This window comes from Vanacampus margaritifer, chromosome 2, assembly GCF_051991255.1.
Source record: "Vanacampus margaritifer isolate UIUO_Vmar chromosome 2, RoL_Vmar_1.0, whole genome shotgun sequence".
Classification (NCBI taxonomy): domain Eukaryota; kingdom Metazoa; phylum Chordata; class Actinopteri; order Syngnathiformes; family Syngnathidae; genus Vanacampus; species Vanacampus margaritifer.
In genome coordinates, this window is record NC_135433.1 from 18,370,750 (window position 1) to 18,395,136 (window position 24,387).

The following is a 24,387-nucleotide window of genomic DNA, read 5'->3' on the forward strand; positions in this document are numbered from 1 at the left end:
GACCGCCACTGGGTCCAACACATGTGAAGTCTCAATGGAGTGATTGTTTTTGCAAGTGTTGCTATGCCTCCAGTGTGATTGAAAGCTGCTGCTGCCATAACCGAATGCATTTTTGTCGTACTGAATGCTGCAAGCAACTGTAGTCTACTAGGCTGCCAGAACGAGCGCAGCCCGGCAGCTGTCAGGCGCACATCGGCTCGTCCAATGAATTTGAAGCGGCCGGGCCGAGTGGGAGGATCAGCCGCACAGCATCACAGCAGCCATCCTTGTGGCTTTGTCCGCCCGGGAAGCCATTTTGGAAACAACAACACACACTCACTCACTCCACTTTGCAACTTTCGACCGCGTTGAAGACCACAAGGTCGTGCCACTAACCAAAAAGACGATTTATTTACTCTTTTTTTCCCACCCCGGGAATGCCGCCGGAGGAAGTTTGGCGTGTCGACAGTCAACAGTGGATTTTGTCCATTCGGGAATCGCTGTAGGATGATGATGATGATGATGATTCCGTACATGGATTCGCAGTACACGGGCAAGTTATGGCACGTTAACGTGCACAACGCCGTGGAACAAACAGGATAGCGTCTGTATTAATAAATCGTGGTCCCAAGTGAGCTCATTAACTTCCAAATCTGTGCTTGGATATCCGTTGCACGACCCCTGCGATTGTAAGTCAGTGTGCCTGGTGTTAAAAAAAAAGAGCCTATAGTCTAAATTTAGCCCGGCGGGAATGTCAGCGGCTTCTTCTCCGTGTCGCCGATTTGACGCTTGGCGCGCGGTCGTTGTTTACAGGCCACCGGCTGGCTCGCATGTGGTTTGTTGTAAAGGAGCGAGCAAAGCTGACGTACAGAGCAAGACACACAACACTTGACAGTGTGTCGGCGTGCTGCACGTTTATGTTCAATACAAGTGCGAGGGTGCGTGTGTGTCTCAGAGAGAGAGAGCGAGAGGGAGAGGGAGCGAGTGCACTGTTCAACCTGTCTCTTTATGGTGTCGGTCTGTGCTGTTTTTTAAGGTTAGCTAACCTGAAACTGTAATGTAATGAAGCTTTTAGTGTATTTGTTGTGCTTTGGTTGGCAATGAAATAAGTCATCTTCTCCGCAGCATTAGATTGTCCAAAAAAAAAAATCCCCACAACAAATCTTGGCTCAATTAAGAAGCTGACCCCCAGCTTTTGGATCTTGCTGTAGCTTATCCTTCTTTTTGGCTCAAGGGTTCAGATTTGGAGCAATTATGGGCTGAGACTTTAGCGGTGGGACTTCAGGATTCAGCCATCTGTTTGTTAACGTTTGTGTCTGCACGAAATGAAAATCTCCCCAAGAAAGCGTAAGAAAAAACAAATTGTTCAGGCTCTGTGAGGAAGCTTGGTTTTCCCTAATGTAGCTTGGTTGTGTCTACAGAAACATATTATATACCACATAACCACAGAAACATATTATATAAACTTATATTGCTTACACTTGAGTCCTGTATACGTAGCGTGTGTTACCACTGTTGCGGACTGTCAAAACAAATCAAGACAACTTCTCCACTGTCAGTAGCTAATACTGAAAACAACGCTAAGAATAAACGTCTCTTTTTTTTGTGGCACATGCCGAACATGTGATATATAAAGACTCAAACATGCAGAATTTGTACTTGCTTGTTGGCTTGTCCAGTTTTGTTGGTGAATACAAGGGTAAAAGGTGAAGCGAGCGACTTTTGCCACATTTCTGACGCTCCATAAATTTGACCAGTTCAAGAGTGGCCAATTAATTATTTTCTTAATTACATCTCATTGTGTATGTCCATTTTTTCCAACTGTATAACTTGCACATTTTGCAATTATCTCAGATTTTTGTGACAGTGTCACTTAAAAACGACACGTAGTTTGTGTGAACATACACTTGGTCTAGGTCAGCTCGTTCACTTTTGCAATTCGTAGATGAAACTTTGTGTTGGGAAGAATGGAATTTCTTGGCTATACACAATTGTTTAATTCTCGGCTATAACCAGTTGTGTTTACACAGCCTGCGGATGCAGGTTCCACTGTGAGAAGAGCAACTTCTCTGGCTAGTGTTTTCCCGCCTGTTTGTCTAAAAGAAAAAAAAAAGGAAAAGCTCAGCCCCACCCCTTGGTTTCATAACACTCTCTTCCCTGTGTGCGGAACTCACACAAGTAGTAGCTTCAGCCCGGAGACGGCTCGAGGAGTAAGAGGATCTGCTCGCCTGTCAGTCGCTACCGGAGGGGACACGACCAGTTTTTGGTTACAGTCAACGGGGCAGCCATTGGCAACATGCAGGAAGAGGTTAGGACAGGCACAATCACAGTGTCGTTGTTGTTCTTGGTCAAAGAGTGTGTCGGGCCTACCTGAGCTGTTTTGGGGCCAATTGTACTAAGTGGACTTCATTTTGTATCAAGGCAGCAACTTTATCTGCAATGTTTTGTCTGTAATGTATATTTAGGGTTCATATTTTAATGATTTCAAACAAAAGAGACAGGCTGAACAAGGCAGTGCGTTCGCGTGTGTGCGTGCGTGTGTGTATGGAAGTGAGTTTATGCTAATCTCCCTCCACCATGTCAGCGTGGGCTGACCCTATCCCTTGCATCCTGACTCTTGCAGTCTAAACAAAGAAGAATGACCATGGATTTTTCCCAACTGCACACATACACACCGCCACAGTGTGCTCCAGAGAACACCGGCTATACCTACTCCCTCAGGTGAGACGTCCGGCATGTGTGAGCGCGGGTACGATAAGAGGAACTTGTTGCCGATCAAGTCGATTCGCTCCGCTCGGGTGCTGTTCGTTTAGTCGCAGAGCTATTTGAAGAGGAAATATTTCGTCAGCGATCAGTGTTGAGTTTATAATTCGCCCTGCTTTGACGGATTAGAAACTTCCACAAATTGCCTTCGCTCAAAAGCTTCCGGGGTTGTGGTTTCTATGGCTTTTCTTGGTCTGTGTGTGTTTGCAGTGGAATCACGTGTCTGTTTCTATGCCCTGCAACTTATTACCACCATTACGAGTAAGAAAGCATGATGAGTTCGGGAGGTAGTGTTGTAAACTTGGTAAACAGGTGTGTTTTCTAGTTTTTAGCAGCAGGAACGGTGGGAAACGATAAGGGGTTAAACAAGAACCCACTAAATGTCGGGTGACTTGAGATAGATAGTAGATAAAATTGCTAACATAAACATACATACACACCAACAGGCAGAAAACAAATGTGGAGGTTTAAAATTGTTCCCACTTTTAGAACAACTTGTTTTTTTTTTTCATCATTCGACCGTTGAAACAAAACGGGTGCAGTCCACTTTAAGGTGGAAAGGATAAATCAGACTACTGTTACTGCTGACTCGCACACCAGCGGCACCACTCTTGTTTAAATAATTTGGCGCGATGGCGGGCCAGCCAGGCGAGAAGATTGCATAAAAGACAAGAAGATACAAACGATTACGATCCTTTCACACTTGTACTTTCAACTCATTGACATACCGCAATAGCACATCTACTAGTGTACAATGTCCACACAAGCTGTTTAACACTTGTGGGGTTTCCATTCACCCATTTTTATACAAATTTTTAAGCAATGCAAAAATAAAACAGAATTAGAAATTCGAAAAAGGGCCCAAAATTCACAAAAATGTTTTTATGCTTGTAGCGGGTGGATTTTGAAGCGTATCGAAAACAGTAAAATGCAAATTTTGGCTATAGAAACAGACAAGACCAGATACATGTCACACGTTTTGACTGAATATTACACGCACGTTTGTAGTAACAAAGCAATGGCAGACGATAAAGTATGTTTGGTAGGATGACCAAATTGAAAAAAAAATTAAAATAAAGAAGTGAATATTAATGCAATTTTAGATGGACAACAGCAACAAACAAAAAAACACGCTTGGGTTTATCAAGAATTACAAAAGCAAACTCGTACGACATAGCACGGCGCAGTCGCTTTCTGTTTTTCTTTTTAAATTACTGGTGGGTCACATCTCTATGGTGTATACCGCCACCTGCATTGGCGGACTCCTCTCTCAATATTCGCAAAAGAAGAACAGATGGAAACAGGCATAAGTCGCATGTCCGTTTTGCGCATTTTCAATAAATTTGCTTAAAAATTTGAAACAATTAGATGGAAACCTGACAAATGATATCTAATGTAACAGATACGATTTGGAACGTAATTGTAATGCCCTAACACATGCTCAAGGATGGACACAGCTTCCAGTGCACTTTCAATGACTTTATTGAACAAACTAAATAAACACGTATTAAGCACATTTATACACTCTCTGCTTCCACCACAACTGCCACTAACAAACTGGCTAACAGTTAGCCAGGTAACAGCTAACCGCTAACATGAGCTCGCAACAGTAAACTCGGCACTCTCGATTGTGTAATTGTGTTAGGCTTATTGTTAATTTTGACGTTTGTTACTTATACTTTAGCTAGACAGAGATCGGCCTTTTCCGAGTTTGCGTGCCAGTTAATTGCATGTCATTTTGCCCTGCATAGCATGGGGCTTGACAAACAAATATGAGGCGCTGCATTTGGTTGTGTTTAAGTCAACAATTTAACCTTGGGAGTACTCTAAGCTTCGTTTTAACTTCCCTCACTTGTATTTTTCTCCTTTTTTTCGAGGATGGTCTTTGCTACTCATAGGGTGGGTGTGGTCGACACTCGACGCTTCAGTTTGTGCATGTGGAAGAATGTCGTTGCCTTGAGGGTGATGTTGACAAGAATCGATCCAACCCTCTGTTTGACTTGATGCAGTGTTAGTATGTCCCATCATTTACGTGAAACAAAGAAAATGACCCGTTATTCGATTTACACCTTGTCATGCCAAAATGTATGACGAAAGGCATATTTGCACGCCGCCACTTAAATGCAAGTGAGCTGAAACACTTTCAGGCTGCAGTTTTAAAAAAAGAAAAAGAAAAAGTTGATTGTTGGGCTTCATGTTAAAATTGTCAGCACGGAGGAAGTGATGTTTAAGATGCATGCTCCACTCTAGTGGAGCAAGTGATCCACCTGACCTGCTACGTATACTGGCTAACAACCCCCTCTGAGAAAATGCTGTCAGTATCAGGTCACTTTGGTGACACAAAGCCATATCCAGTCTAGCTAGCTCATTTGAAGAGTGGCTCTGAAATTGTGCTGGTAAACCGCTCTGGAATCCGCCAGGTAAACTCTCTTGAAAGCTCATGCTGTTCTTTTTGAATGCAGTCTGTCATTTGAGAATCTATTAATGAATCTACCTTGCCGTCACAAACATGGCCCTGATCCCGGGATTAGACTAACCCTTTCTGCACTGTCTCCTGCTGCCAAGATTGACAGCAGAGGTTTGTGTTTAAGGGAAAATAAGTCATCTAAATCAGTTTGTGTGGACAAGATCTGTAAACTCAAAAGAGTTGTTCAAAATACCTGCTTTTCTTGTGGTTGCGGCTAGATTTGCATTTTGTACAGTGGCCATTGTGTTCATAAGTGCGTTAGTGTATGCGTTGCCCAGAGTCCGATGACCAAGGCTGTCGGCCCATCTGTTAAAAGAAGTGCAAAGAACAGCGACATGTTTATGGCGCTGAATAGTGAGGCCGTTAGACCGCCAGGTCATCAAATCTACACATACGAGACCCTCGTTGATTTGCAAACATTTGTTAATGATAAATGGAGGCCTGGAAGCTCATATTTGATCTTTGAGGCCAGAACATTTGCACGAGTGATAAACTGCAACAGCGCCACGTGGCCCCTCCCCATACAGAGCAGAGCACTCACAAATACATTTCATATTTAATGATGCTGGAAGTGGGTCAGTGGGGCCTCCGGTGTAGTTTTTTTCTCCCAAGAGAGGACTGACTGGTGTCATTACTATAGTCGAACACTCAGGACAGGAGCACATTGTATACGTTACACAGGAGACCTGACAAAAGATAGGGCTTCAGGATTTCAGCAACTGCAGTAGCAATTGAAATGATTAAGGATAGTTAGTCAGGTTAGAAATGGAATATGAGAGTTGTTAACTGCATATGAAGGCCAGTCAGAATTTTGCAAAAAGAAATGTTTAACAGTACAAGAAAAGTCATAGAGTAAAGACAAGGTTTAAACAAGCCATTTATTACGAGGAGGAAAACAAAGGTTTTGAGAATTATGTCAGAACAGACAGTATCACAAAAATAAAAGAAACGACAGTTTTACAGGAATAAATGTCATAGCTAAATGTAATAAAGGGGAAAACATTTTGGTGTGATGTGCAAAGTAGTTTTTAGAAGAAGAAAGGTGTAATATTATGAGAATTAAGTAAAAAGAAATGTTAAAAGATACTTGTAATTTCACAAAAATAAATTTGCAAGGAAAAATGTCAATTGTAAAGAATAGTAATGCTAATTTTAATGTTAAGCAATAAGTGGTACAAATATGAATTTTAGGGGGATGAAGTCAATGAAATAGATGGTCTCAGGTTATGAGTAATACAAAAATATTAGTAAAGTGTCATTTCAAAAGGGAAAAAAACAAACATTTTTACTAGTGTTGTTCCAATTGGCCTCCCATACAGATTCCGATTGCAATATCAATTGATGCAGATACCGTACCGATACCTAGTTGTTGTTTTTTTGTTAGTTTTTTTTCTCAACATGAAAAAGCTGCCCTGCCTTTGGTTCAGATCATTCAAGGGCTCGGCATGCAGTGAACACGTCACACGTGAGTGTCATACATGAGCAAGACACAAGATGCTGCATCCAAAGTCCTATATTTGCGTCAGAAATAATGGCATGTTACTAGTGCTGTCACTGTCGAATATTTTTAGAAACCATTAGTCTATCGATTATTCAATCAATCAACTAATTGGATTCATTTTAATTTTGCATTAAAGTGTATTACAAACGCATTTTTTCCCTGATTACTGTTTATTAACAAGTGATTGGTGCTTATTTTGTAATTTGTATTCCTATAGTGACTAAAAAAGGTGGATTGATGTTCTACTATGTTACCGGTTCGGTCATTGTTTTCCAAAGTAAAACAGATGTTTGCAAATGTCTTATTTTGTCTTCTTTCATCAAGCACTACAGAAATCAGTGGCCAATTACTGTTGATATGCTGAAATCAGAGGATTTGGACCATTTTAAATAAAAAAATGGGTCCAAACGATTATTCAATTATTAAAATAGTTGTTGACTAATTTGATAACCGATTACTTGTCGATTAATCAATTAATTTTGACAGCTCTACATGTTACTTGTTAGTACTTACCAATGCCCGATACCACTGTTTTAATGCAGTATTGGAACAACACAAATTTTTACCAAGACGGTATTTCTTGTAACATTAAGGACACAAATGGTGGTAAGTATGGTATGTTGTAAATTACAAAATGTGTCATTTTACAAGAATAAAGGATTAATAAGAATTAAACATGTTGCTATGAGTATTGGATAAAGAAATAATAAAAAGAAAAAATTATTTTGATAAGGTAAATGTACTTTTCACAAGAATAATATTGTAATTCATACATTGTGAATTGTACAACAGTACAATGTTATGGATATATAAACATATGGCACAATTTTTTTACCTTTAAAAAAAAAAAAAGTTCAATTTTAAAAGATAGTAATGGAATTGTAAAAACTATGTTTTCCCCTTCCAGTGTGTTCTAATGTCTTTGCGTGAAAGTCAACTTGTCAACATGTGAGTCATGCTTACCAAGACAATGCTGAGGAATGCAACCCAACATTATTGTCTGTGTGTGCGTGTGTGTGGGATTGTCTTCCCACTTAAGCAGTTATTGCTTATGCTGCTGCCGCCACTGACATTTGGCCATGTGTAAAGTGGTGAACACACGGTGTGTTCACCACATATGAGCCACTACCCACCGACAGCAGTAACTCGATGAAGGAAAGTCAGGCGGAGACACGAAAAGGGAGGGAAAATGAGGGTGTGATGGAACGATCCAAATCTGTGGCAAATTATCCTCGCTCAGAGGGAGCTGGATTTCCCTCTACGATCCGAAATGCTTGTAAACACGGGCCTCTGCATCTCAAGGGGATTTTGGTTGCTCTGATGCAGTATTGGGAAGCAAAGATGGCAGCGCGGTTGTTCTTATCTTCTCTCATTTGGTTCTGAAGGGAAATTAGTGGGCTCTAAATTCACACAATGGTTTCAGTGTTGTGAACTGCCCTTTGCTACTTTGCTTCTTTCTTTTCTGTGTATCCACTCCAGTGTTAGTCATTATGTGGACTGTATTGGGCAAGTCATGAATGTGATTGAACTGATGAGTTGAACTAACGAGGATTACTTTTTTTTGTGGCTAACGTAGTTAATCTTTGTATGAAGACTAGAGGGCTGTGTCTAAGCAAGTTTGGACTTTTGGCTCGCATTTTTAACAATACCTCACTTGTGGTTTTAATTTACTAACAATATCAATGGAAAAGAGGTGAATACAATGTTCAGAAAACCAGTTTTACAATTTATTTTCTAGGGCTGGTTCTAATTTAAAAGCTATGGAAGTGCATTAGGCCAGTGAAGGAAGATAAAAGTTTGGCCGGATTCTTACTTTGTTCTCACAATTCTGAATTTAAAGTGGAAATTCTTCCCCCAAAAAAGGTCTGATTTCTGAATTTAAAGTGGAAATTGTCAAAATAAAGTCAGAATTCCTTGGGGAGTTTTTTTGCTCATATTTTAATGGACAACCAGCCTGTCCTATGGCTCAGCCAGCTTTTGGACAAAATAGCTTGCATGCATTATACATAATGTGAAATTAGGGGTGCCCCCCCCCCCCCTCCCTAATACGCAAAGAAGACAGCATGTGAGTGGGTGGTGCATCCATTTAGTGGCAGCGATCCAACATGTATTGTATTGGTGGTGTAAATTCACTTTTTGTCTTTCTCATGGAGAGAATTAGCTGTTTGTTTGGAATTAATGCTATGAATAAAGTGGACCAGTTGGTCTTGCTGCTGTCATTTAAGCAGCGGCCGATGGTTTATTTACATACAGGACGAATGAAGTCGAGTGCTACCATCCTTAAGTTTGTTTTTCAATGACCAAGCTCTTAATTCAATTTACTAGTAGAACCCGACCAATACAGATTTTTTTAGGCTGATGCCAATTTTTAGAGATTAACGTTTATCGGCCGATTACTTTAAATTTATAATGTAAAGGACATTTGTTTCAGAAAGCATTTATCTGGGCTTCATGTGTCCCAGTCATGTTGCCTTCATGCGGTTTCACAGTAAATGTGGACCCACATGTGGACGGCTTAGCTCTCCACTTGCTCCCTGAAGCTAAAGGCTAGCAAACAGTCTACTCTGTCTGATAAGAAAGATACTTTTGGATTTGTGTGCCTGTGATGCAAGACAGCCGGCAGTGCCCACAGAGTGTGGGAAGGGTATCAAAACCTGGCGTTATGCAAGGAGAGAGAGATTCCTGGAAGCCGGTTGTCTAAATGCAAGCATCTTTATTGTCTATGCTGGGGGTCTGTCCGCTTTTCTTGCTTCTAAAATCAGTCTCTGCACTCTCTATTTATATAACTGATGTGGGCTGTTGGAGCCGCATGAGAATGAGCAGCGGACCTGTCGATATCGACGTGTGGAAGAACCGGAAGAGGAAAACGATTAGCCGCTGATCAGATGAAGCCTTCTGTGCCGCTGCTGTACCCAGAAATACTTTTGATTCAAAATCTACTTGTTTGACGGATACATATTTTTCCGCCCAAACAAAGCATCATAGTAGCTTGTAACTTCAGTGACTTGAGGTATCAGTGGCCTGCTTATTATAGCGCTTTGTTTGATACCTTGGACCAGTCATTTGTACGGAACACTCTTCCTGCTTTTACATGAGTCGTCGAAGTTTGTTGGAGATCCATTTGAAGCGGCAAGCACGAATGCTGAGTAAACACGAAAGCACATAATTGGATGGAGGTAGCGGTGTGTAATCCTCAAGCTTTGGATCAGAGTGCCACACCAGTCACACTGCCTCATGAGCTACGTCGTAATATAAAAGTATACGTAGTATTCCACTGCCTCAAACTTTCAATATTTTCCCAAATTCCCAATAATAAACATGCTTTAAAATGAGTATCTCTTTGACAGTGTCAATCGAAACTGAGCATTATTTTAAATGATTTGTTCTGATGACCTTCATGAACCCGTACTTTGTTTAGGCTTTTCCAACAAGGTCATATTGTTTACCTCCTGTAGTTGTCCTTAAGTAGCCTGGCAGTAGCCAGATTGATTTGTGCTCATAACAATATCAGAATCACCTAACTTTTGTTTTGACCAATCACGGCAAAGGATGAAAATGTCGTCACCGAAATGCGACTGTTGTGACTAGCTGATATCATGGCGTTGAGTTTATGTTGTCGGTTTTGCAATGTTGATATGCGGATACAAGAGACTAATTCAGCGAGAACAGAATTAATTGCATCGTCCACGCATTTGTCCACCGGTGTCGCCATGTTTGGTTTGTTTTTTCCCGCGGCTTCGGCGCTTCTTGTTTTCGTCACAGCTGCATATCCCTCCCCCCAAATACAATATCGCTCTGTGATTGGTCCGAACCACCAGTGGTTCGTATCGGTGGAAATCAATGGGAGCGGTACAAGATGGATTCTCGGGAGTTTGTGAACTCACAAATGCCGCGAGAGTACATCTTGCGAGAGCAAGGTTAGCCTTTAAGGGCAACAGTTCAGGACTAGCATATGTGCCTCAGAAGATCTGGGTTTGAATCTCTATGTTCAACCCGTGCTTGAGTGGGTTTTCCAGGCGTCCTCCACATTCCAATTTGATGTTCATTTCATTTAGGAATCTAATTTGCACAATGCATGCCCATAGTTGTGAATTTACTGTAAGAAAATGGATGGGTGGCTGTCATCACTTATAGTTTGATGTTTTGATATATACTTTATTTATCTCTTTTGCTCCCTGTTTTAGAGGAACTTACTGGTAATCCTAGTAAGTGCATCCAGAGTCTTTTCATTGTTCTCAGTGTGTTTGTGTTGGCATGTGTGCCTCTAGCGCTGTGCCAGGTGGGTGTGGCCCTGTGACTCAGCGCAGCATGATCCATGGCAACCTTCAATTTCCAACTTTCACGCAGAGTTTTAGATCAGCGCACGCTGCATTGCTTTTGTTTGTCAATTTGAATGCTTTCGGGACGTTTATGCGGCGAGTGTTTCCAATGAAGGCCGCCAAGGGCAGGCGCTGCCTTTTCTGTTGTCTTGTTTTCCCTTTTGCCTCACGAGTGAGTCACTTCCTGTTGGGTAAACTGCCAGCTGCAGTGAACAACAGCGTGACAGCTTTGCTGTCTCTCTCAATGGGCGCTGTGTCCTGGGTTGGTTGTATTTGATTCTGTCAAAAGTGCAGGCAGTGTCCTCATTCGAAGTGGTCGTGCATTTCTCGCTGACATTGCGTTCATGATTCTCTTGTGCTTGTGTCCTGCTTTTCCCCAGCTCCAGCTACTCAACAGCAGCGTTAGAGTTTGAGAAGGAGCACCAGATTGCCCCGGTGTACGAGTCACCCAGGATGGCACGGCGGAGCCTGCGTCTGCAAACCGTTACCGATCACCATGGCAATGATAGCCTTGTGGACTACCCCCAGATCCAGAGCAGCTATACAACCAAGAAAGATTCACGGTGTGTTTCCTAATATCTGAATGCTGCGGTATACAGTGGCAGTGAATTAACTGTTAAGGTACCTTGAGACAGGGTGATACGATCTGTATCTTTCTTTTTTCCTTACAAAAAAATAAACTATTTTAATATTTTTTCCCCTTCTCATCACTTGAAGAGCAAAGGAAATAACAGTGAAATTATGATGATGATCCTTAATATCTTAGCAAAATTTGAATGTTTCTGTCAAGTAGAAGCTGGAGTTAAAGTAAAATTTGACAACATACCATAATAATCCACATTTGTGTTTCCGGTGTTCTTTCTGCCAGGACGCTGCGGAGCAGAACGCTGCAGTCCAGTTCCAATAGCAGGTCTTTGTCCTTGTGTCAAGCTGGCACGCCGAGGAAAAACTTCAGCTTCTCCGCCGTCAGTACCCCAATTACTAGCAGCACCAGGATGGACGAAAGCAATGCAGCGTTCGATGCCAGCCTGCATACCGGCGCCACGGATCAGGCACACCTGAGACAGCGCACCTTCACTACATCCACAACCACTACAACTGTCGATGGCATCTGGGGTCAGTTTAGAAAATATTTAAAAATGAAATGAACATGTCATGGCATTATTATCTTATTATTAAGAGGGGTAAGAAATAGTAATTAAGTAAACAAAAGATAATAGCAGAGGTGGGCACGTAAATTTTTTTGGAGCGTCTGTGACTAGTCAACAGTGGAGCCGCCCTTCTGTCATCATCTAGCCGTAAATATTATTATAAATATAAACCTAATTGTAATCCGGCGATCGTCAAAAAATGGGCATTTCTGTCATACAGTATGTGCACCCGGTCATAACTGCCGTGAATACCACCGCGCACGGCTAACAAACGCAATACTTTACCTTTTTAGGAACCTTAGCTGTTCAATAACCTGCCTGACTTAAAATGGCACGCTGTGTAGCAAAGTGACTGATGTCAAACAAACTGAGCACTAAACTAATGCTTGCATAAACGTAACATTAATGAGGAATTTACAACAGGAGGAAAACAGTATTCACTTCACCCGAGCTCTACAACACGACCAGCTATCAAAATTGGGAGTCAGGGGAGAGCGGACTAGAGAATGGTGTGTGAGAATGGCAGCATTCTTAGTAATCGTATATTTACTTGTTTACTGAAGAAGAAAAAGAGTGGCTCGGTCCAGTCCCAGGAAAGCAGTGGAAGTACTGTGACGAACTAGGTTGTGTGTGTGTTGCTTTTAGTGCATGTTCTGTTTTGCAGTTTTATTTGCGAGTGTTTGTGAATGCATCACGCCATTCATGGGAAGGGAAGGGAGAGCGCAAGCGGGTAGTATATAGTAGTGTGTTTCTACTAAAACATTGGTTCTATTAATCATTAATTATAAAATGCTCAAATTTTGGTCAAATAAATATATTTGGCCTTATAATTAGGGCAATTCTGTCGAAAACGGCTGTAAAGGTGCACCCAAAGTAAATTTGAAGCTGTTCTAACCATTTGGAGTATCAACATAGTTTTGGTCTCTTTTTGAAGATATCCCTTTGAATTTTTGCCACTGGTGCGACGTCCACACATTAATAAGGGTTCAATTGATTTTTATTTTTGAATAGATAAAATTTAATCAAGTGTTTATTTTTGCATCGGGCAACTTCATACAAAGTGCAATCATTTATCATTATCAATCAAATATCATTTTGAGTTGATTTATAGCGGACAGTTTACACAAGGTGCTAACTCAGACAATTTGGCTATTTTAAATCATTCAAAGTGTTTTTTGTCAACTCAAACTTTATTCAGTGTTAATTTGTCCCCCCTTGAGGCCCAGAGACCAAGTCATTTCTGCTGCTCAAGGAGTAAAGTAACTTCTGTCTAGCAAAGGAATGAAAGTGTATGCCCCATGTTGATAAAAATAGCTACAAATTGAAACAATAATGCTAACCGTTTGAAAAGATTTCATCCCTGGACATGATAATGCTGAGTATAAAAAACGCAATATTAGCGTGATGTCATTTAAAATCTACGTGTTTTGTGTTGTCAGGCAGTACGGCCCACTCCGACCACAGGTCATCGAACATCAACGGCGACGTCGACGCTTCGAAATCCCACGTGACGCTTGCCAACGGTTACGTCTGCAAAGACTGCTCCTTCCATTCGCAAATGAATGACTCTCTCATCACACACTCATCAGCGGCATCCTCGGCGCCGTTATCACGCACGGACGAAGTGTGCACGGATGCCGTGTCTTACTCATCGTCACCGTTCACAAGTATATACTGCAGAGACCGCAGTCGGAAGAACAAGACGGGTGCGTAAATATAAACTTGGATGGAAGAGGTTTGCATCTCACACACGCTGTTGGATAGTTGATTTAACACATTTATTTATTTCTTCTCCTTAGGTGTCCTAACGTCAGTGTCTAATACGTGTGCGCGCGTTAGCAAAAAAGTCCTGGCTCCTTTTGTGTCCATCTTCACTATGCTCTACAGCAGCGCGCTCTGGCTGCACACACGAACCAGGAACGGCACGCCAGCATCAGGTAGACAGACGCATCTTGGATCGCCGTCATTCCGTACAGTCCTGCCTATTGTCTTCTGACGAGACCGCAAATATTGTGCTTTGTAGAGTAGTGCTTCACAATTTTTATTTACGACCCCTCCCTGTAACGACCAACATTAAAATAGTCGCTTTTGGTGGCACAAGTGTCCTGAAAGGTCTATTGGAAAATATTTTTATGAGGATATTTTTTCCCCGTGTTGACACTGCTGCATGTGTGTTTTGACTAAGTGTCTGTCCGCTTGATTCCAGCAGGTGTCTTTGCGTCATGTACGGACTCCCTGAGACAAACGGCGTCCTCCAGTTTGTCTCAAGTGTGGCTACTCAAGCGCAAGATGATGGGTGACATGTCTAAAGACTCTCAAGTACAAGGTAATGCCCCTTTCTTAACACAAGGTCAGAGCTCCCGGCCGCCCTCTTGACTTCTGCTGCTCCTTTGTTTCTCTCATGAGTGTCATTTTAGGATCAATATGTACATTAATTTGACCGTCTCAACTGGAAAATCTGGTGTGTTGCTTTTATGTCAAAACAGTACAAGTTGGGTGTAGTTTTAAACCCAGTGTGATCAAACATTTGTGTTCAAGGACCCACCCCTGCTTTAAAACCTATTTGGAAATAGCGCATAATTGGCAGTTGAGTTGACTGTTCATGAAGGTTATCTTTTATTTCTGGAAGTTAATATTTATACCTACAGTTTGTGAGTAAAGGATGACATTCAATACATTTATGGTTTATTATTATTATTTATTTTTAACGGACATTTTTTTTTCAGTGTCTTATCATTCATTTTGTTATCATTCTTCATCCCAACATACAAATACAAATGCGCTTTGTTGTGTATTTCAGCTCACTCCAGTTATTGTGGGAGCATGAATGTCAAAGATCTGGCGACAGAAGATGCATCACATCTCAATCTCAATGGTTCCCTATGTAAGTACACACACACACCCACACACACAGCCTGTTGTGTGCTGATTGACGAATTAATGTGACCTGCATGACCTGTGTCTGTGGCATTCTGCTGAGGTTACGTGAACCACTTTGGCTGGTCAGCAACTTGTTGACTCCATTAGTGATAGATGACTAGTTTTCTTTTAGTCCAACATGCAAGCTGACACCGTACTCGCCACCAAATCATAACATCATAATCATAACTAATACAATATAGACACTACCCAGTGGAACGTCCAAAGTCGAACACAATTTATTGATTGATGCTGGTTGACTTGCAAATTGTTCTAATTTAAAATGTAGCGTGTAACAATCCGCAGTGTAGCACCGCGCCACAGGGTGGCGCCTCTTTTTTTTTTTGGTGTATGTGCAGCACTTTTTCGTTTAGGCCGTCAATGTATTTGACGCCGTGGACAATCTGGACATGTACGATTATTGTGATGCGGGGTAGCGCCGAGAAGCCCGCTGCTTTTGTGTCCCTTTTAATAAAGTAAGCCTGTGGACTTCCAGATCTTCTGTTGTTCTCCATTTTTGCTATCTCGCTGCGCCGTTCATGGCTGGTCAGCTCCACGCGTTGCAAGCCGTAATAAAACCCTTGCGAAAACTACACAGGCAATATTACAGTTTAATACTAGTCTAGACAAAAGTTAGCCACTATAAAATAAAGTAAAACTACTCCCCTTATTAGGTGTTAGAAATAGTAATGCCTAAAAGCATAGTCATATTTAAATATTTTTGTAAAACAGCCGCAATGTGAATAAACGAGGATTCTACTTGCCTTTGTTCAACCTTACCTTGACCTTGATGACTGAGAATCTACAAAGACATTAAGAATAAGCTATATATTTAGCAAACATTTAGGTATATATTGGTTTTGTGACATTAGGTTAAAACAAAAGTTACAACTGTAACTACAGTTCTGTGAGTCCCGGACGACAGCCAAATGGTGGTGCTTCAAGCACTGCCATCTGGTGGGGAGAGAAGACATTTTGGGGAAAATCTCGACTAACAAATTGGTGGTCTAAGTGTTTTCTTTTACTTTTGAGGCATATTTGGTCCAGAACATTGGTACTGAAAGGCGGGACATTCTGTACAATACTTTGAGCTGATTGGACGATGCAGCATTGTGCTCGTGTGTTTTGACCAATCACGGCCACAGGGGGTGGGGAAGCACGAACTTCTTTAGCAGCTAAAAATGCATGAAGCGCCTCCCGCAGTTCAACATTCAACAAGGAAACGGTGAGTAATTCTGCAAGAAGAGAATTAATTGCAGCGTCCATTAGTTCATGTTAGGTTTGTTTGTTTGTTTATGTTTGTCATCGGCCCTGGCTTCCTGGTTCCGTCACAGCTGCATATCACACCCCAAACAAGTTTGGCTCGGTGGAAATCAACGGGCTTAGTACAAGATGTATTCTCGGGAGTTTGTGAATTCTTAGTTTTGATGCCTTCAGCGAGAATCTACAATGCAAATAGTAATGAGAATAAAGCAAACTGGCACATTGAATGAGGTGTGTGTGAACTTTTGTCCTCTATTGTATATGTGTTGAGGCATCAGCAAGATGTGCTGTGTTCATGGCAGCCTGTGTGTTTTGCATGCCTTTGGCCCCTTTTTGTTATGTGCTTTCTTTGTCTGAATTACCATTTCATTTTTTAATGTTTAACATCCATCTTAGGTCAATTCCTGCATGCTTTTTTGTGTGTGTTTTGATTTTGCTTGCCGTGTTTTGGTGCACGCAGGTGATGACTGTAAAGGGAAGCAGAACTCTGAGACGCACACCGTCCTCACCACTCAGTCGTCCAGGTCTCAGCGCCTGGCGGGGGCGCTGTGGAGCCTTCTGGCTTACACAGGTGGACCGGCGCTCCTCTCGTGCCAAGATGATGATTAGCGCGCGAGCGGTGACTAATCAGCGCTTCCGTTTCCAGGTTACTGCCTCCTCCAGCCGGGTCATTGTGTGGTGCGAGGCGCGAAAGCGTTGGGCTCAGGCGTTGGGACGCTGACGCAGCGATTGCTCACTCTGCTGTGGACAATCCTAGCAGCTCCAGGTTGGTCATGTGTCTCTTGTCCACATCGACTTTTCTCTTCTGGGTTCTGAAGTTGCGATGTCACGCCTGTTCTATTATGGACTTCAATCCGCCCACAGTGAAGGCAGGCCGGGGTCTACTATGGTTTCTTGCCAGTGGCTGGTACCACCTAGCGACCCTCATGTCTCTACTCAATGTCTTCTTTCTGACACGGTAAGTGCAGCAACACAGCTTTATTTATTTTACGTATTTCTGAATTTTTATTTATAAATATTCATTCTTGTCAGTTTGCGTAATATACCAACATGTTACTTCTAGATGCCTTCCCAAACTCTGGAAGCTCCTCCTGCTTCTTCTGCCCCTTCTGCTACTCTTAGGTGAGTTGTTACTAATCGATGCCAGTGCCTAAGTAAATGTAAAGCAAACTATTGGGAAGTGTGTGTTTCAGCACATTCATCAGTAAGATGGTGAAAATGAGTGGGATGAATATTTATTTTCCAAGTCCATTTCCAGTGTGTGCTCCTAAATCATCTACTTTTCTCATTTTCGGACGAATATCATCACTTTTTACACTAATACAGTGAAGCATGTCAGAACAGCGCAGTTAGCAACCAAACACAAATTTCAAAACTTATTTTTTACTGCTACCTCTCTAGTGAGGCACTAGATTTCCTAACCAGAACACGTCTCAAGTGTATGTTGCAAATCAGGAGCTACAATCGGGTCAGTATATTTCACTCCATGCGTGCGCTGATACCAACACTATAGCTTGTGTTTGGGAATTAGAGTGGTACCTTGAACAAAGAGTTTAATTAATGGCATCACCAAGCTCTTAACTCAGTTGACTCTTAATCCAATTATTCCTATTGAAATAATTTAAATTCTGTTATGCCCCCCCCCCCCCCAAAAAAAAACAAAAAACAAAACAAAGATACCACACTGTTTTAAACATAAAATAGTATGTAAAGAAATCACACACATGCATTAGTTACTTTTATGTAATATTCATGTGCCACATCAGGAGCTCTGCCTCCATTTCTTGGATTTACCATTAGCGTCCCCTCCATGCTCCTTGCCAGGGCTGAATAATGATTCGATTTTAAATCAAGGACCTTGAAAAAAAGAATTGCATATTAAATTGCAATATTGAGGGGGAATTTGCAATTACGTTATTTTTCCAAGTGTTTCAGCCCGAGTAACAAGCATTTTTGTTGTTGTTGTCGTTCAGCTTGGTGGCTGTGGGGTCCGTCGGCCGCTGTCCTGCTTGTCTACCTACCAGCCGTAAACCTCACAGAGTGGCGTCTTTCTTCTCCCATCACCTACGTGTCCAACTTGATGCCAGCCTCTGCTCCAGTTTCTGGACCTGCTGCAGAGTTTCCCCAGGGTCAGGCCGCAGCCCCCGTATCACAAATACCGGTAGGTTAGATAGTAAAAGTCAAAAGTTGTTAACCTGGACGGCTAGTCCTCTGAATTTACCCTTTGCCCCCTCCTCAGCCAAGTGCAGTCCCTGGTGTGGACTTGGAGCGCCTTGAACGTCTGGAGCGCCAACTGGCTCTGCTATGGCAGCGAGTCCAGCAGAGCGACGAGAAGCAGGACAAGCATCACGCGGACATAATGGCCCTGTACGCCACCCTGAGGGAGAAGCTCCACACCGAGACCGACAGGGAGACGTTGGGCCTGTGGGTGTCGTCCCTGCTGGAGCAAAGGCTGGCCGTTCTGCGAGGAGAACTGGAAAAGGACCAAGCCCTCCGAGAACAGGTAATATAACACTCTTGATGTTGCTGGTGTTAGTTTCATGTTGCTTACGTTGTCATTTGGCATCCCTGCAGAGCGACGGCCAGCTGAAAGCGCTTCAAGGGAGTCACGCGACACGGTTAGCCGAGTTGGAATTGCTGCTCAGCGCTCTGGCTGCCAAGACGGAGGTATGCTCGAGGCAAAGGCTTGGAATGCAGGTTTGCAAAATGCATGGCCTAAAAAAATTGTGTGTTGTTATTTTCCTGCGTTGTAGGAGGTGCAGCAGAAGCAGCAGCAATATGAACTTGACAAAGAGAAAATGCAAGTAGTTGTTGCTCCAGCAGTTGTCACATCTCCTCTTAGGTACACACACACACACACACACACACACACACTGACACTTTAATGATAAAAGGTAGGAGAAGCTACAAAATGTGTTGCCTTGTTGCCCGCAGTGTGGGAGTGAAGCAGGAGGCGCACGATGCGTTGCAGGCTGAGGTGCATAGACTTGAGCTGGACTTGGGAAAAATCAGGCAGGACCTGCACAGCAAGTGTGAGCAGATGGACTTGCTGGAGCAGAAGGTAAGACGCAAATTCCCTCCTTCCCTCATTGTCTCAATTCACTCAAATGTAATTACTGAACCCCGGCCATTTGTGGAGGATAGTGACATAGACTGACAACACCCCAGCAAAATCAAGTTTTGTGTTTAGATGCCACAAGATGGCAGCAAAGCATAAAGTAAGGAGATTGTTCAAAACAAACCAATTTTAATTGAGGCTCGACGCTCGCTTTTAATTAGAGTTTAACTGATTGATGCCAATTCCAATGTTTGGCAGAAAAATATACTGATAAGTTATTGAAAAAAATTATAATAAAAAAAAAACATATTTACTTTTTTTGGTCCCCTAAAGGGGAGGTCATCTCAATTATTATATTTTTTTTACAATCATATCAACGCCTTCTTAAAATAAATGCCTAAATGTTTTTTTCAGATTCTTCAGGAAACACAAAATAATGTAACCATTTGGATCACGAGGAGATGATTTAGGCAAAAAAAATTTGACTTAGGCAATTATTTTAAGAGGGTGATGATATGTTCTATACAGCCCCACTAGTCTAATCGTGGTATTCTGATTAACATTGCATTTAATGGGATATGAGCAAAGTCCACCTGTTTGATCTATCACAAGGGGCGGCCATTTTGCCACCTAACTAAAATGGCCCCGCCCTTAGATTGATAATAATGGGTGAATTTTCTGCTTTTTTCATACACCACAAATGCAATATTAATCAGAATGCTATATTTTTTAGTTGACTTCTAATAGATGCAATTATGAAGATATGATGCAGTTAGAACATTTGTCCACTTCATTCTTCATTTTTGACAATTTTTTGGGGGGAGTGTTTGAATGTCATTATTTTTGTCTTCTGTTGTAAAGTATTAATATGTAAAAAATTAAAATAATTGACAACAATAATAAACCTACCTTCTCGTAATCTGTTGATTAAATTGACCATCAGATTAATCTGTCAGGATTAGTTTTAGTAATTTCTATACCTTTACCTTGTCTTTCCATCCGATGGCTCAGGTTTCCTCCCAGGTACGTAAAGAGTTGCAGGTTCTGTTCTTCGGCATCGGCTCGCCAGGAGAAGGTCAGGGCGAGTTGCCCGAGTCTCTGCTGGTGTGGCTGTCCCAGCGCTACGTGAGCACGCCAGACCTGCAGGCATCGCTGGCCACCCTGGAGCAGCGCATGTTGAGCGACCTTTCCCGCCAGCTGGAGCTGAGCCGCACCCAGACTCTCAGCGAGGCGGCGTCCAAGGCGGAGTCCATTGTTGGCACGGTGGCCAGCACGGTGCAATGCGCTGCCTCTGCCGAGGGCATGTCAGGAGAGGTACTGGAGTTGGCACGTAATCAAAATGAGCCAGTGTGGAATTTCCAAATGTGAACGACAATTAGAGCTCAAATTCTCTGCAAAGCATTGCACCAAAAGACAAACAGATGTTGTCAAACTTTGGAGGTTCCACTTCACTTTGTATTTTTGAAGGGTATTTATTCATTCCTAATCATGTGCTGTGTATCCCAGCAAGTCCAAGTGATTGTCCGGAATGCGCTGAAGCTCTACTCGCAGGACAGGACGGGCCTCGTGGACTATGCCCTGGAGTCTGGAGGTAAGAAAAAAAAAAATACCGCTGGCACGCAGATCCTGACAGCCCGTGCTAACTGGATATTAGGGGATTAGCTTGCTAGCGTTCCGTAACTGTAGCGCACTCTGTCTCTTATGTAATGAGCACGTGGGCATGAGTAGACTGTTAGAATTTTCCCGATCTTCCTTACACTTTTTATTGTGTGTAGATGCCAAAAGGAGATTTGTTTAAAGTGCTAGTGCATATTTGGTTGCTCATGTGTGATAATACTGTATATCAGCCTCAAGTCAAGGTGGCTTGTTTGCATTGAATCATTTTAACTACTGAATACAGTGTGTGTATGTAACATGGTTTCACGATTATTTACATCTTAAATGCCTTGCCGCCATCGTCATCACTTTTAGGCCCTATTCCCCTCCTCTGGCATTTTGACTCCAAAATACATTTTTGTGTGTGTGTGTATTCAGGCGGTAGCATCCTCAGCACTCGCTGCTCAGAGACGCACGAGACCAAGACGGCCCTCTTGAGTCTCTTCGGCATCCCGCTTTGGTACTTCTCCCAGTCCCCTCGTATTGTCATCCAGGTGAGTCACATGCAGCAATACCCCCAAGCCCAAGGATGTTTAGTAACGCTACATCCTTGCGCTCTATCAGCCTGACGTGCACCCGGGCAATTGCTGGGCGTTCAAAGGCTCGCAGGGTTACCTCGTGATCCGGCTTTCCATGACAATCCGGCCCATGTCCTTCGGCTTGGAACATATTCCCAAAGAGCTGTCCCCCACCAAGACCATCACCAGTGCCCCACGCGACTTCACTGTCTTTGTAAGAAACATGAACCGTTTAAAAAAAAAAAAAAAAGAAAAAAAAAGAAAATCCAATAATTGGGATGTCAGTAATTCAATTTATTTTGTCCTGCTGCAGGGTCTGGAGGACGAGTATCAAGAAGAGGGCGAGTTGCTCGGTCACTACACCTACCAGCAAGATGGAGAATCACTGCAAATCTTCCCTGTTAAGGTCATTTCAATTTTGACAAATTGATTTAGAGTAGGACTGGCTGATTAATCACTTATTGAATTCATTGCCTGAATGCTTTTTTTTTTTAATCACAAACTTGAAGCAGACTATATGCGTACAATCCTTTCTACAAATGTTTTGTGTATGATAATTTAGGGTCCGAGTGGGATGCAATAGTGTAGTTAATGGGGTAGATGCCACGGACTTCCGGGTTTCACACACAAGCGTCGTTTGCGGCCACTGATGGCCGCGTTGCAACACTCGCACCACCCCAAGGCGTCTCAACTCTCTGAAATGCTTCGGACAACAGACAGACACACTACACACTCGCACCCGTAGACGGGAACGCGCAACCAAGACGCGCAAAGGCGGAAGCACAAAAACTGGGACGCGGAACAGGAAACGCAAACAAAGCTGATGTGTGAAAATCAGGAAGTCGGAAGTACCGCCTCCTCCGTGTCATATACCCCATTGCATGGAAGCAGTTATGTATGGCCACAGTTGGCACACAGCCAAACACCCACACTGGATATGACTAATTTGAGCAACAATCAAAAAAACTTTCAACTAAACTAGTTCAGTCATTAGCATCAAAGCCAGACCTACCATAGAAAACCACACGTGACCCCAAGTGGCCAAAAAATGTAATACTGCTGTAATGTTAAATAATATCAATCATTGAAAAATATTCGAGCCATTTTCACCAATGATAAGTGAAGGCAGAAGGAAAAAATCGGATATTTTTTTAGACTTTATTTGAAGACTAATTTGGCCAGCCCTGGTGCGTTGTACTATTCCACACATGTAGCAAAACTTGAACCACTTTGGCCCTTTTTTTGCCTTCCAGGAGCCGACGGAGAAGACTTTCCAAATCATGGAGGTGCGAGTGCTGTCCAACTGGGGACATCCCGACTACACCTGCTTGTATCGCTTCCGAGTCCACGGAGAGCCGCAGCCTCAGTGAAGCAACCACCACTATACACTAACACACTCTATCAATACCCTGGACATCTGTACATACAGAAAAGGCGATCGGAAATACTCCTGGATGTTTAGAATTATGAGAGAAAAGTTGTGGATTGTAAGAAGTAAGTGGGCCGACTGGTGGTTGGGGGTATTTGTTAGTGGAGAAAGAAACACAGGGACGTCTAAATGGAGACTTTTTGGGACAAGAACTGAAGTCCAAATATGTTTGTTTCCTAAGACACCTCTTGCACTGAATGAATCTACGAGGGCACAATACTCACTAAGCAACCTAAAATGGAACCCGGGCCGGTTCCTCCCTCTTCTCGTCCTGCATCCGATTGTGATTTGGGCCTTTTTTTTAAATTTTTTTAAACCTGCTAGATTTATTTGGCCGGCATCATGTGTCCCTTATTTGACGCCACCAGCGGATGGGAATGTTTTTCTACTTTGTGATGCAAGTCACCCTTTAAGGAGGACCCTGCAACACTACAAACACACGACGACGCCCTTCCACTCTGTAAATTAAGCAGCAAAGACAAAACGTGTGAGGGATTTTGGATGGACTCCTTTTTTTACGTACACTTTCTTGAGTGTTGGCTCTGAAAGTCATGTGCCTGGATCTCCAATTGGCAATCAATTCAGAATCTTAATTACGCCTGTGGCTTTTTATTTTCACTTCCTGTCTCCCTACCCACTGCTTCCCTTTATCCAAGACATCGACCGAATGTAATCTGTATTTTATGTCCATCATATAGTCGGTATTTTTATGGAATCTCATCTGCTTTTTATCAGTGTTGATTTATATCAAAAGAACCTGTCTTCTTATTTTAGCCACTGTTTGTTTTGCGGGTAAATGTTTTTGTCAGGATGCACTGCAGATGTGGCACAGGACGTGACTTACTTTAATTGGGGTTGGTGGGGAGAATCGTCATTTTGATTGCAAATAATAGTGGAATGCCTAAATTATGTACAAAAATGTTTTAGCCTACATTATTTATTAAGAGGTCAATGGATAACTGGTATAAGAGTTCTGCCGTGTATATTTTGTCGAAAGCTCTTCAGTGCGTTTTGGAAACATTTTCGGATTGTTTTTTAAGAAAAGATAAATGGCTATTTTTGTTCTGTCATAAGACAAGTGCTTTGAAAAATATTCAAATAAAGAACTTAATTTTGAACCATCCCTCAATTCATTCAATTACATATTACAAAGATATTTTAAATTAATTTACATTGCATAGTTTTAAAAATATACATTTTCTGTATCATTAGCCGCAGACAATTTTGTAAGTTGAGTCTTCAATCAACCTGACATGCATGTTTTTGGAACGTAAGAGGAAACCCACGCAGGTACAGGAAGAAACTGAGGTGAATGTGCTAGTCGGCCACTGTGCCGCCCATTAAAAATAGTTCTACGAAGGTTT

At 42.3% G+C, this 24,387-nt stretch overlaps 1 protein-coding gene across 2 annotated transcripts; it reads left to right on the forward strand.

Moving 5' to 3' along the window:
- Positions 1–267: 267 nt before the first annotated feature.
- Positions 268–24,141, forward strand: sun1b (Sad1 and UNC84 domain containing 1b). 2 transcript variants are annotated; one of them, XM_077557113.1, is made up of 23 exons: positions 268–2,287; positions 2,603–2,700; positions 11,410–11,592; positions 11,898–12,145; positions 13,620–13,886; positions 13,980–14,117; positions 14,387–14,506; positions 14,981–15,064; positions 16,823–16,933; positions 17,009–17,128; positions 17,227–17,320; positions 17,426–17,484; positions 18,336–18,523; positions 18,602–18,865; positions 18,937–19,029; positions 19,116–19,204; positions 19,297–19,423; positions 20,432–20,734; positions 20,927–21,011; positions 21,455–21,570; positions 21,641–21,808; positions 21,908–22,000; positions 22,848–24,141. In XM_077557113.1, the coding sequence occupies exons 1-23, from the start codon at positions 2,276–2,278 to the stop codon at positions 22,962–22,964; spliced, it is 3,177 nt and encodes a 1,058-aa protein (XP_077413239.1). In that variant the 5' UTR covers positions 268–2,275; the 3' UTR covers positions 22,965–24,141. The 2 variants fall into 2 exon arrangements, with proteins under 2 accessions (XP_077413239.1, XP_077413240.1); XM_077557114.1 differs by lacking the exon at positions 16,823–16,933.
- Positions 24,142–24,387: the final 246 nt, after the last annotated feature.

Bases quoted from the DNA above. Each gene is read 5' to 3' on its own strand.
- sun1b (XM_077557113.1), top strand. The intron at 19,424-20,431 runs GTAAGACGCAAA...CCGATGGCTCAG, and splicing joins TGGACTTGCTGGAGCAGAAG to GTTTCCTCCCAGGTACGTAA. The intron at 22,001-22,847 runs GTCATTTCAATT...TTTGCCTTCCAG, and splicing joins TGCAAATCTTCCCTGTTAAG to GAGCCGACGGAGAAGACTTT.